The 13,170-nt window shown below is 39.9% G+C and overlaps 2 protein-coding genes across 4 annotated transcripts; one reads left to right on the top strand and one right to left on the bottom strand.

Annotated features, from left to right (window-relative positions):
* Positions 1-1,185: 1,185 nt before the first annotated feature.
* On the top strand, positions 1,186-6,504 carry LOC103991001 (uncharacterized). Its single transcript, XM_009410337.3, has 5 exons — positions 1,186-1,565; positions 4,100-4,276; positions 4,388-4,561; positions 4,665-4,838; positions 5,696-6,504. Exons 1-5 carry the CDS (start codon positions 1,227-1,229, stop codon positions 6,185-6,187), a joined length of 1,356 nt encoding a protein of 451 aa, XP_009408612.2. The 5' UTR covers positions 1,186-1,226; the 3' UTR covers positions 6,188-6,504.
* An 862-nt stretch (positions 6,505-7,366) lies between these two features.
* LOC135616473 (probable WRKY transcription factor 57) lies at positions 7,367-10,172 on the bottom strand. Of its 3 annotated transcripts, XR_010488345.1 has the most exons (5): positions 9,759-10,171; positions 9,077-9,220; positions 8,366-8,739; positions 7,825-8,071; positions 7,367-7,743 (listed from the first exon to the last, which is right to left on the bottom strand). XR_010488345.1 is itself a non-coding variant. In XM_065115705.1 (4 exons), the coding sequence occupies exons 1-3, from the start codon at positions 10,037-10,039 to the stop codon at positions 8,379-8,381; spliced, it is 786 nt and encodes a 261-aa protein (XP_064971777.1). In that variant the 5' UTR covers positions 10,040-10,171; the 3' UTR covers positions 7,367-8,071; positions 8,366-8,378. The 3 variants fall into 3 exon arrangements, 2 of the variants coding, with proteins under 2 accessions (XP_064971777.1, XP_064971778.1); XM_065115705.1 differs by having other exon boundaries at positions 7,367-8,071; XM_065115706.1 differs by having other exon boundaries at positions 7,367-8,739; positions 9,759-10,172.
* Positions 10,173-13,170: the final 2,998 nt, after the last annotated feature.

Below are 13,170 nucleotides of genomic sequence, written 5' to 3' on the forward strand. Positions count from 1 at the left end.
GTCATTGTTGCCCCTGCTTCTCCCATGAGAAACGTCTCTATTCTATTTTCTCTTTCTTTCTAGGGAAGGACAGAGGAGAGAGAAGACACAAAAGATAAGGAAAAAACAGAAGAAAAGAAATGAGGGGGACGAGGCAACAAATGATAGGGAAGGACAAGAAACGAGGGAAGAGGAGCATGAGAAGAAGAGGAATGGCGAAGGTGAGGAGGTTCAACGGATGGCATCGCTCGTGAGGAGAGTGAGGATAATGATGGCAAAAGCAGACAAAAGTTAGGACTAATGACCACGGAGGTGACAATGGTTGAAGGGGGGGTTGGTAGAGGATGGAGAGTTATTTTTATCAAATTAACAAAAAAGACATGCTAAAGCAATTACGGGGATGTCATTTGGTAAAAGCACAATGGTTAGGTAAAATATCTTAATTTTAAAAAAATAAAAACTTTTTGAAGAAAAACTTATATATTGTTATCTTAGAAAATTTAGAAAAAAAAGGACTTATTTAGGAAAGACTCAAAATTGGAGGTTTTTTTTAAAATCATCCATATCTAGAATGTTAAAAAATATATTAAATAAGTAAATAATAAATTTTATTAATTATAAAAATGGAGAGAGGAGGAAAAAGGCCATAGATGATGGGGAAGGACAAGCGACAAGAGAGGAGGAGGAGAAGAGAAATGAGTGAGGGAAGAAGGTTTGACGGGTGACATCACTCTTGATTGGATCAGGGGTGACAGTGATAAAGGCAACGAAGGTTAAGACTAGGAATAGGTGAGGCGATAGTGGTCGAGGGCGATTGGTGAAGGACGGAGGAATATTTTCATCAAATTAATGATCAAAGATATCATTTTAAAAGCCCTGTGAGATAAAATATTTTAAAAAATTAAAAAATATATTTAAGAAAGACTCTTTTCTTGTTATCTTAGAAAATAAAAAAATAATTTATTTAGGAAAGACTCATGGATTTTTTTAAAAAAAATCATCCATATATAGCATGTTAAAAATATATTAAGTGAGTAAATAATAAATTTTATTAATTTATGGGATTACATGTAATACTTTGGATGATTTAGTGTTTTGTGGAGTACTTTAGTGTTATACATACATACATATGTATATATATATATATATATATATATATATATATATATATAATATGTGAAACAAATATAATATAATTGTGATGAGATCTCCTTTACTTCTCTTGGTCTATTGGTTTGTCCCGTCGAATGGATCGCCAATCCCAAGTTCCGGTTCCGGCAGCCGACCAGAACGATCAGCGCCGCCTCCACCACCTTCTCTACGAAGCGGCTCCGGTGTCGTACCAACCCCAATCCTACGCTTCCCCTCCGCTGTCTTACTTCACGTGCCCTAACCCCAATACGAGCGCCGCCGATGCTGCGGCGGGGGTGAACCCCTTTGACGTCCGCGATCACCGGATCGCCACGCCCTATGCGATGACGGTTGCTGGTGGGATTGGCTTGGCGCCTTACTATAACATGGCCGGAGGGCAGGCGCAGGAGTTCCCCGCTCTGCCGTTTCATGTGGATCCCTCGAGCTATGGTCCCGTGAGTTGCCTCTTGCCTCGTCTCATTTTTTCGAGCTTGAACCGTTCATTAATCTTCTTTTATGGGTTGGCCTTCGATTCGTCTTCTTTTCCTTATTGATAGATTGAAGTTCGTGCTGTTAAAAGAGGGTGATTTCTATCTGGAATTGGCAGAAATTGCACAATATTGGCCGTCATTCTAAGTCTTGCGTGGTGGCAAGAGGATCAAACAATTCCGTGTATTAGAAATCCAAAGGGAAGGGAGTTCTGAAAGTTTTAGTGCTGAACTTCATCCTTGCTTGAGCTTTTAGCTGTTCCTTGTGGATCCTGGTCCTGAAACAAAACTTACTGACAGAAGTTCTCTTTTCACGTCAACTTCATCTTTGCTTCTTGAACATAGACAGATATTAATTTGTCTTGAATTAGGGTGGCAACTGCTGTCTGGAGCACAAAACTTGGCTCGACTCGATTTTTAGTTGATCGAGTCAAATTGAATTCTTGATTTAGTTTTTTTATTGCATTTTGAGCTTCACACTGTAAATTACATGAATTTGACTTAGTTTATTCATGCATGAGCGTCTTCGTTTTTTAATTTATATAGTGCCAATTTACCATATGTTAAGCACGTGGCATTTTAGAAAATATCAAGTTAAGTTGAATTTGAGATGCCACACAACCAAATTAAGTTGAGCTCATATATTGTTCCACTTGGTCTTATCAATGTAGATGCTTTTGTGCAACCAAGCTATTGATTATAACAACAATAAAGTCGTAAAGCACAACTATTTGGGATTGGCTACATAGATTTTTTGCCACCATTGAGATATGTAAACAGTCATATGTTTAGTTAAGTTCAGAATACTTAGATATTTATTTATGGTTTCTATTAAAGGCTTTTTAGGTCTTTCTCTATCTCTCCTTGTATCACTAACATTAATCATTTCATCTCTTCTAACTACCGCATCTGAAGGTCTTCTAAGCATATGTGCATACCATTCTAAATAATTCTCTCTCATCTTAATTTTTATCGAAACGATATATAGTTGTTCACAAATAAAAATAATTTTTTTCCTATCTTTCCTAGTAACGCCACACATCTATCATAGCATTCTCATCTCAACAAGACAAAATTTTTGTATATGTTATTTTTTAATTGCCCAACACTCGGATCCATAAAGTATTGTCGGTCTCACAACTTTTCTTGTTATTTTAACCATCATGTTTTTACTCTATGAATAATATCTTTATCAATCTCTCTATCTTGTTGAATAATTGATTAAATATACCTAGAGCTTTTACCTAAAGGAACTTCTTGTCCATCCAACTCAATTATATTCTCTTGTCTATTCCTAGTATCACTAAAATTGCATCTCATATATTCAGTTTTAATCATACTTAATCTAAAACCTTTAGTTTCTAAGGATTGTCTCCATGGCTCAAGTTTATAATTAATTTCGCTTCGGTTTTCACCAACTAGGATAATATCATTGGCAAACAAAATCATATTACTTGTTGTCAATTATAAAATGATAAAATTGACATCATATTACTTGTTTTTCACTACAAAACAAAAAGCTAAGTTCCTAAAATGAACGAAAGATAAAGCACTTTCGCATTGATACACATCAGGTATGAGTCTGCTTTCAAACTTGAACTAGGGGATTGGGGGGTCTCTCCCATATGAAAGGCTACTTCAACTAGTAGTTTGATAGACTTTTCACCTTGGGCTCTAGTTTCATGATTAACTACTACATTTCCATTTATTACCATCATGGTTCACAGGAGTAAGGAAGTGAATGTTGGAGAAACATGGATGCAGGTAAGTGGAAACTGTTCCTATAGAGTTGGGAGGTCCAACTCACTGTAAATGCAGATAAGACTAATTGCTTTGATGAGTGTTGAGCTTTTCTCTATAGCTTTGCCCTTCTTCCACAAATATTCATTTTTTACTTCTCTCCTATGCCCCTCCATTTTCAATGTTTTTCTCATGAATTATTGCAAGTGATGGCATGGCCATCACTACTGGAGGATAAACCTTATTCTTGATGATTGTCTCCATGTGGACTTAAGAAGAAAAGGAGCATCTCGCTGTGTAAACTTGTTGTGGCTGCAATGGCTCTTTTCAGGGTTGGTGTTTGGACACCACATCAATGCATATGCTAAAAGGATGAGGGTACATGGAGACAGGTTGCACTTGGGAACTCAAACCTTTATGTACTTTTGGACTGAATATAATGCATCCTTTAGGTTTACAAAATGTGATATGTAGCAATGTAAGTAACTGGCTGCTCAATTGGCTTCTTCAAAGTTTTGAGGAATGCTTTTTATCAAGTAAAGGTAGGTTAGAGAACTGGCAATACTATGTGCTTTAATTCTGGGTACTTTCTTGTTCAGGCATTTGATTGCTCTAGTAATGATCTCTAAAATAGTTTATTAGCAAGGACAGACACAATTCTTGTTACACAGAATCTGCTAGCTTACAGCCACTTAGTTTTAGCTGGTAATGTGCATTATATCCAAAGTCACATGCTTAGATATCATTATAATATCTACCAGATAAGAGTAGCCATTGATACCAAGGTAAAGGTCAAAGACTTGGAGATGAAGAAATCAAAAGTTATTCAAGGAGGCGCAGCTGCAGAATCTGTTAAAATTTGCACAGTATGCAATGTTGTTTGCAACAGTGACAAGGTTTTTACCTCCCATCTTGCAGGAGAAAAGCACGCCATTAAGGTAACAGATAATCAATAAAATTGAGTCGAATGCATTCTTATATGTATGTATTGATGTGCATTATGTCAAAAGTGACATACTCCGATGTACATTTTGATATGTACATACCAGATGAAAGCCACTGGTACCATTCCGAAGGTCAAAGATGTCGAGACGAAGAAATCAAAAGTTATTCAAGGAGGTGCAGCAGCTGAATCTGTTAGAATTTGCAAATTGTGCAATGTTGTCTGCAACAGTGACAAGGTCTTTGCCTCCCATCTTGCAGGAGAAAAGCACATCATGAAGGTAAATAGATGCTCGACTGTACTTAAATACATTCTTGTCTGTGTTGACGTGCATTATATCAAAAGTTACATGTTCGGATATATATTTGATATGTATGTTCCAGATGAGTGCCACTGGTACCAAGACAAAGTTCAAAGATCTGGAGACTAAGAAATCAAAAGTAATTCAAGGAGGCGTAGCAGCTGAATCTGTTAGAGTTTGCACATTGTGTGATGTTGTATGCAACAGCGACAAGGCCTTTGCATCCCATCTTGCAGGAGAAAAGCACGTCCTTAAGGTAACAGATGCTCAACCAATTTAATTGACTATAGTGGATCACAATCTATTTACATTGATATGCATGGAAATATGATGGTGCGTCTAGAATATCGAGGCTATACATGAGGAGGTTTCTGCATTCTTGTATATGATGTGTAAAGAAATTGGCATGATTTGTGTACTTATTTTTCTCTCAGCTTATATTCTTTGCTGACTGTTTTAATTAACAGCATATTTAGGATTGCTAATGCAGTAACATTTTTCTGTCCTTAACCAAGTCAGCAATAGCAGCACTTATTCCTGTCATGATGTTATGAAAAAATAAAATTGACTGAGGGCCAACTGAACAAGATTTCAGTATCATAAACTCATCTCTTCTTATGGACTAGTTGATGTGGCCATATTTGGGTATACATTCTTGCTAAACTTACATGGAGCATTGAATACGGACATTGCAGAAGAGTGTTAGAAAGGTTGTTGACAGTCCCTAAAGTTGAAACTTGCATTAGGAGGTCTCCTATGTATCAGAAAGGGATTGTGTTTCAAAAATATCATTATATTATGTATTAGAAGGAATCATCATTCCTCAGAAATGCTGTTTAAAAGTCTGGGAAGCATGGCTTAGTTTTTCTGTAAACTTCTCACAATTGTGGTCGTGGCTTAGACCAACTATTGAACCATAAGATTGTGAATGAGCAGGCCTTTTGTATCTCGCTTTACATGTATCATGTGTTGCCTGCAAATATTCCCTATCTGATTTACGTAATCTTTTTATTCTCGATTTACAGCAATTAACTGTATCTTTTAACAATTCATGTTCGGTTCAAGACATAATGACTTTGTGACAACTGATTTCCTTAGCATTGCACGTTACAGGCCCAGGGAAGACTTTCCAATTCACCATCTATGGTTTCCCCCAATGAGACAATTTTTCCAGCCTGTACAAGTGGCTCACACACTGCCCCCTGGATTGTACAGCCTCTGTATTGTGAAATTTGTAATATCAGCTGTAATAGTGAAGATGTCCTTAACAAGCACAAAATGGGGAAAAAACATAAGAAAAACTTGGAAAAACTACAAGAGACCTTCACAGAAAAGCCTACAAATGATCAAGTTGTAGATTTACAGATGGAAAACCCAGCTGCTTTTGAGGAACCAGAGAATAAGACCGGACCAGCATTGGAGCAGGATTTGGAGACCAAGAGGCGGAAAGTCTTGGAACAAGGGGCGGCTGCAGATGCAATTAGAGGCTGTTATCTATGCAACGTTGTGTGCAACAGCCAAAAAGTCCTTGACATTCATATTGCTGGGCAGAAACACAAAGCCATGGTGAAGAAACAGCAGGAGATCTTAACTAGCAAGAGCTGATGACAATAAGAATGCCCTTGCTCAATTCTGGGGTTATCGAACAACTTTGTTGCAACATGTCGACTTTTGTTATATATGGAAACACCAATCAACATGTCGACTTTCTGTTTTCTGAAAGTAGGAAAGTGTTTTAGATAGTAATCTGTGCTTCAGACTGGTCGTGAGTTGATTTTGTTCTGAAACCGTCTTTCGTATGAACACCTGATCTGCTGCTATGCTGTATGCCTCCATTAACCAAGTGATGTATATAGTTGTATGGTGATCGAATAGAGTGGTTGGCTCTTCTGAAATGATTCAGAGAAGCTTTTATGTTTTAATGTGTTTTCCGTTAAATCGTATTTTATTCTTGTTCTATGTCATGTTTCCTTGGAGCTGGAATTTTCATCTGCAGCTGAAGGAACAAAAGAGCAAAACCCCGAATAATTTTTATGGGGCATATTGATCGGATACAAGACCACATGTGGATGTTGATCTGCAACATTGCTTATTGAACGAGTGACATAGTGAAATTAGGAATTTATTTGTATCTGCTTTGTGACATATCTAACGCACGATGCTAATGAACTGAAAACCTAACATATGATTAGAATTCGTGACGCAACAGTTGATTTAGGATTTATTAGTTTGTCACATCAATGATCTTATTTCAACGGAAACAGTTAAATACGGATGAATTTGTTTAAAAAAAACTCTCTTTTTTTGGTTTTTCACGGAAGGAATGGCTCTGTTTTTATTTTTATTTTTATTTCATATGGTGCTCTTAAATCTAGTAATATCGGTAAATGTCTTTTGTCATTGTTCGGTGATCATTTCCTCCGCCCTGTCGCCTTCATCATCTCGCCCTCCCTACCGAACACCCTTTTCTATCCGGTGTCCTTCCCCCTCATCTTGCCCCGTAGGGCCTCCTCCCTATAGCTGCTTGCTTGCCCTACCATCTCTTCTATTCTTCTGGTGTTGTCGTGAATCTGTCACCTACTTCCAATGTCACTTCCGCACTCACACTATCGAGAAGACAAAAGTGAGCGGACACGACGATGGCAATGAGGACGAGAGATATATTTATAGAATTATAAAAAAAATAAACGTACCGTTCCTTGAAAAAACACATAGGTACTTTTACAATAAAAAAACCTAAAAGGAAATTGCTCCATAGGATTGATTTAATAATTCGATATGGTGTCAGAAAATATCTCGTTTGAAGAAATGATGAATTGGTCACGTCATTAATCGTCCCATATGACTGTGAGCTAGATCGGACCAAATGTAGGTGCTATATTTATTGTTCTTTATATCTATCTAGGTTTCATGTAATGTAACTGAAGCTAAAAGGAAGAGAGAGAATAGAGAGGCAAAAGGCCCCAATTCCCTGTGTTCTGCTACAGATCTCTATTGGCTCTTCAAAAGGGCACATGACGTGCATGCCATGCAAATTGGTTCTGACGTACAACTCTTCCACGAAGGACAGTTCCTGTTCCCGAGGAAGCCAGCGTATTCTTTTCTCTCTCTCTCTCTCACTCTCACTTTTATCTGACCTTTAGGTCCAGTTCAAAACGCCTCTGAGAGAGAGGAGAAAGGAAAGAAACCGATGAGACAAGACAAGAGAAGTCGCCGTCATCATTCAGAACGCGGTTGTTTACCTTCTTTCTCTTCTCAGGTGCCGCAGGACCGGAGACGAACGAGGTAGGAAACAAAGAGGTTGAGATCTCGTTCTTCCCATGAATAGCTATGAGTTCTCTTTTTCTCCGACATGAACTCTTACAACAACAGAAGAAGATCTAGAAATTAAATGAGAAGAGCTACAAATGATTAGTAAGTCTAACAACCGAAAGAGGAGCCACGTAGATGAATATATATATTTCCATGCTTCGATTTCTTCCGAAGAACCTGCAAGAAAGATCGTTGCCACGAAGAGAAGCAAACTTATGAGGACGAACATAGATAGATAGATAGATAGAAAAGGTGATCAGCTTGTGACATTAAAGAGTCTACACATAGTGAATAAGATTTCATGTAGATCGAGTAAAATGTCCATGTTGCCACAACGAGTTCCTAAACTCATGCATCTTTCATCATGGATTTGCTGCTTTAGATTTATGCAGAATAATGAGGATACTATCGGTGATGTGTTGTAGCAGAACATAAACATGTATACCATAAGCAAGTTTAAAGTTTCGATACCAGATTACTTTCGTCATCTCCTTCTCATTCCAGATGGCACGACGTCATCTAGCAGGCCTTCGTCCGTGGGAGCCGGCGAGGTTCTCTCCATCGCCATCGGCGTTCGCTCCTCGTACCGTGGACCGATTACTTGGCCTGGACGGATGACAGGAATCACGGGAGGGTTCCGATGGAACTGCATCGCCGGCAGACAAATCTGCGGTGCCGATGAGGCAAGCTGTTGAGATGGCGACGCGTCGGTGCGAGGGGAGGCGGAGACGGTGTGGTGACAGTGTTGGCCTTCGTAGGTGGTGATGACGATGCTGGGATCTTGCGAACAGCGCTCGACTCTCTTCTTTACATTGCACTTGCTGTGTGTGCACCGGTAGTAACTCCTGCATGAGCGACGGCCAGTCGTGAGATCGGTTGTGATGTTTTCATCATCGCACATATTCATCGGCCATTGTCATCATAAATTCGTTGCAATCTTTGACTGTGTACTCCAACTTTAGAAGAAAGAGAAAACCATTTGGAACTTCCTACTTGTGCGATCGAATGATAACATGAAATTGCTTCAGCTGTGACAGCTACTTCAGCAGAAGGAATAAATAATATTGGATTGCTTTACTTGTGAAAACAACAACTAGTCAAAGTTTACGACCGGAGCAAAAAAACACCATGAAACGAGGAACATATGATGATGAGCTTCTGCAGTAGGAGACGTCGACTGACCTCGGAAATGGGCTGTTCTTGACGACTTTCTGTCCGTACTTTCTCCACCGATAGCCATCTTCCAGGTGATCCACTTCAGACTTGGTCATGAATGCAAACCTCGGTTGACGAGTTCCCTTTTGCACCCTTTCGGCACTTGTGTTCCTACAGCCAGCCGAGATGAGTTGACGTTTGACGCAAGTCTAAACAGATACAGTAGATAAAGAAAACGAAGATAAAAATTAATTGGCTTTTCTCATCATCGGTCTTCTCCGCCCACACGTCACTAAAATTGACTTCATAACCCAAAAAATGCTTATTATTCTATAAATTAATTACTTCGGAAAGAAATTATTTATTATTATAAAAAAGAAAATCGCGTAATCTTCAAAATATTAAGTAATAAAACACGGAATTCCCGCCGCCATGGCGGCTTCGTTGCGATCCCGACCATGCCCCCGACACTTTCCTTTATTTACGCGGTTGCCCCTCACCGTCACACGTCTCTACTTTTCTTCGTCTGAAACGAACCCTGAAAAGCGAAAAGGAGGCGAATTCCGATCGCCTTCGATTCCTTCCGCCGCTTGAATTCGCTCCTCTCTGAGTGCGACATAATCACGAGTCTGCCATTCGGAGGAGAGAGAGAGAGAGAGAGAGAGAGAGAGAGAGACGGGGGGTTCGGTTATGAAACGGAGCGACTCACGCTTTCTCGGCGGGCTTCCCGCCGGGACGCTCGTCGCTCGAGCTCGACGCCGCCACTGCCGCGGCTGCGTCGCTGGATCTCGGCTCCTCCGTCACCCATGACGGCAGATCGAACGCTGGCGGGAGTCCGTCCCCGATCCCGCCGGGCAGGCCCCAGTCGAGGCCCTCCCCGACGCAGAGGTCGCGGAGGGAGGCGATCGAGATGGAGGCGCCGTCGGCCGAGGATTTCCAGCTGGAGGACGCGTCGGATAGCGGCGGGAGGCCCTCCTCCTGTTCTTCCATGCGTTCCGATCGGCTGGCGCCGCCTTAGGGTTGCCGTAGGGTTAAGGTAAGTGTTTCAGCCTCTCTCTTTCTCTCTCTCCTCCCCTCCCCCTCCCACCGCCAAACTAGTAAGAGTACGCTCGTCTTCCTTATTACGTTATTTTGATATTTTTAAGACGCGTTGAGGCTTTTGGGGTGTACTTTTCGGAAGCTTCTCTACCGCCAAAGCCATCTCTCTTGACACAGTTTACTATTTTTCTTGGCTGTCAGTTCGCGGCCGACCCGTCACAACTACCCGCTTCGTCATGGGACTTGGAATAGTGGCCTCACGTGGGTCCGCGTGGGCCCAACAATAGGTACTGGAAGTTTACTGTAACCGGGGAAGAATATATATATATATATATATATATATATATATATATATATATATATTTGATACAAATTATGGTTGGAGCCAACACCAGTTCTTATATTAGGGATGTGCTCCGTAAAATCTCTTTTGATATTTAAATTATTAAAAGAATAAAAAAAGTGTTGTATATTAATTATTTGGGAGTCGTGGAATCATGCTTAGGATCTTTTTATATGATTTTTTTTATAATAGTTAGAATTAAGTAAGAAATTAATAGGATAATTATGTGGAATAGTTGGTCGATAAAAAAAAATCTATTAAAAATTTAAGAATTACGATTATTATTATATATATGATTAACCTAATCTAACGTGTCGAGAGAATTGAGTGCGCGAAGTTACATCAAGTAGATGCCAATGTGGATGTGACAGGAGGACCTAATTGACATGACGATGGTGTTGAATCATTTACATATCCTCTTATCGAGTTAAAATAACATAATTATCATTAATAAAAGAAAATTTATTTTTAACCACGAACAAAATTAATTTATTTGAGACTCATCATCGTAAAAACTCCAGTATAGTACGAGGATCCCAGGCAGTAGTAGCAGGACGGAGGTGCACCATGAACTATTTATTATTTGAGACTCAGCATCTTGAAATCCCACTGTGACATGAGTTTGACTGTGTAGTACCATATACTTCACTCCCGGTTTGCTCGCCTATCACATTGTCGTTGCTCCAAAACCTTTAAGCGAAGAGGGTTTCATTAAATGAACTATTATTACCATGCGGATGGCGATTGATTACGGAATAAATGGTGTTGATGTGGAGGCTTCATTCTGCACCGTATATGTATGTTTGGGGGTGAAAGAAGGGAAAGGTAGGTGAGATGTGTCTAAAGATATCCTAACAACACAAAAATTCCTACTAATCTTTTATACGAGTAATGATTCTTTCGTTCTATCCGTGCTCTATTTGATGACTACATTATAATTTGATGAGTACAAGGTAATCTAAGTATGTATGTATACACCTTCGGCTGAGGTGGACTTGGTCAAGACAAAAAAGAAGTCTTTGTTGGATGGGTATGCCCTGTAGATTTCTCGACAACTGTTTGATGCGATCTTCTTATCAGCTTGTCTCCTTCGTGTGCACCACATATTTGAAGAAAGACCTTTTAGCAATTTATGCGTGGCATGATGTGGGAAGGGAACATGTAAGCCATGCAAAAATCCTCAAGATCACAACCTAAGAAATCATCAAGTGTTTTACTTGGACAAATGGATGTTTTTCTGAGGAACAAATAGCATTGTGTCACCTCCCAGTAGTGCAGCATCGTGAAATGTTCAGAAAATTCCAACATATCATCGAGTATTCCTTTTTCTTTCTGGTAACAAGTTAGGCGAGTTTAATACTGTCGAGTACAGTTTCTTTGGATATCTTCATTGGAAGGAAGATATCTTCTCCTCTTTGGTTAGTCGAGGATTTGGTGGGATTTGTAGCGATCTTATCATCGATTTGTTGCCGTGAAGGGGACAGTGGAGGAGATATCGTGGGGCCACAGCTCGAATCTTTCGAAACCTAACTTGGATCGCATTAAAGCACGTTCCTTTCGGATGGAACTCATTGGAGCCCCTTGACAGTGCATCACCTCCATTGATGATTGACCTACTCAGATGTTCCAAACGGTACACGTATTGGTATATACAAGAGCGGGCTCTTTTCCGTCTGGAGTATCATCAATAAGGTTCGCATATGATGACTTCAGTGACGGCACTAATACTCCAGCAAAAAGCTCCTACACTGTCGCCATTACCCGTGGAGCGACTGCTTTCTCTCTGGCCATTTCTTTTAGTGGTGATGCTGCCTTGCTCTGGAAGATATCCCGCAATCTTGTCTGAAAGCAACATCAGGAGCCGTTTGGAAACCCTACACGGCGTGATGCACTGTTGGCCTGATTCAGGTCTCTCTGATTTAATTCTGATATCATAAAAACAAAAAAAAAATCGGAGAGATATTTTATCTGTTAAAGCCGAAGAAGAAGAAGAGGAAGAAGAAGAAGAAGAAGAAGAAGAAGAAGACCATCTAAAATTCAATAGAAATGCATTCTTATTCTTTATGTTGCAATGCTTTCGCATCACATGCACCAGTCTTGAGATGATAATGAGGCCACAAAATCGTGTTACTCATTCTGCTTTCTTCCATTTCCTTTTTATTTGCCGCTGCAGCCCCACCATGGCCTAGAAAGAGAATGCTAAGGATAGAGTAAGAGAAGGACATCAATATGTTACAATTAATTATGTGACAACAAAGAAGAAGAGGAAAAAGGAAAAGAAAAGAAACAGTACATGCCGTGTTCTCATGTTCTTTACTCGTACCGCAGGTAAGCACTATATTTAGTGCTGTCGATGATGCAACAGTGCCTACGACAGAACATTGTCTGATTGATTTGGGCGACTAAAAGGATAAGCTTAGAATCCCCTGTCAAGATTACTGAGCTTATCGAGTATAAACCCTTTTCTCATTAGGGTTTGACGTATCAGTTCCGGTGCTATTACACCGCTAGGAGTTTATGGAACTTACAAGGTCATTTTTCTCATTCGGGTTGTTGTCACTCAATCAACCTTTCTGTGGCTTGGTACTGCATAAATGCTGACATGATTGATATATACAGCATTCATCCGAACAAGAGTCTCTCTTTCATCACCCAGTGTGATGATGGAATGGAACCATGTTCTAGGGTTCTACTCTCCACCCTCACAGTCATGCCGACATGATGTATCAGTCAGCCAATC

This window comes from Musa acuminata, chromosome BXJ2-7, assembly GCF_036884655.1.
Source record: "Musa acuminata AAA Group cultivar baxijiao chromosome BXJ2-7, Cavendish_Baxijiao_AAA, whole genome shotgun sequence".
Lineage (NCBI taxonomy): Eukaryota > Viridiplantae > Streptophyta > Magnoliopsida > Zingiberales > Musaceae > Musa > Musa acuminata.

Bases quoted from the DNA above. Each gene is read 5' to 3' on its own strand.
- LOC135616473 (XM_065115706.1), bottom strand. From the start codon at position 10,039: ATGGAAGAACAGGAGGAGGGCCTCCCGCCGCTATCCGACGCGTCCTCC. The intron at 9,221-9,758 runs GTGAGTCGCTCC...GGCTGGCTGTAG, and splicing joins GGGAAGCCCGCCGAGAAAGC to GAACACAAGTGCCGAAAGGG. The intron at 8,740-9,076 runs GTCAGTCGACGT...TCGCTCATGCAG, and splicing joins AAGAACAGCCCATTTCCGAG to GAGTTACTACCGGTGCACAC.
- LOC103991001 (XM_009410337.3), top strand. From the start codon at position 1,227: ATGGATCGCCAATCCCAAGTTCCGGTTCCGGCAGCCGACCAGAACGAT. The intron at 4,277-4,387 runs GTAACAGATAAT...TGTACATACCAG, and splicing joins GAGAAAAGCACGCCATTAAG to ATGAAAGCCACTGGTACCAT. The intron at 4,839-5,695 runs GTAACAGATGCT...TGCACGTTACAG, and splicing joins GAGAAAAGCACGTCCTTAAG to GCCCAGGGAAGACTTTCCAA.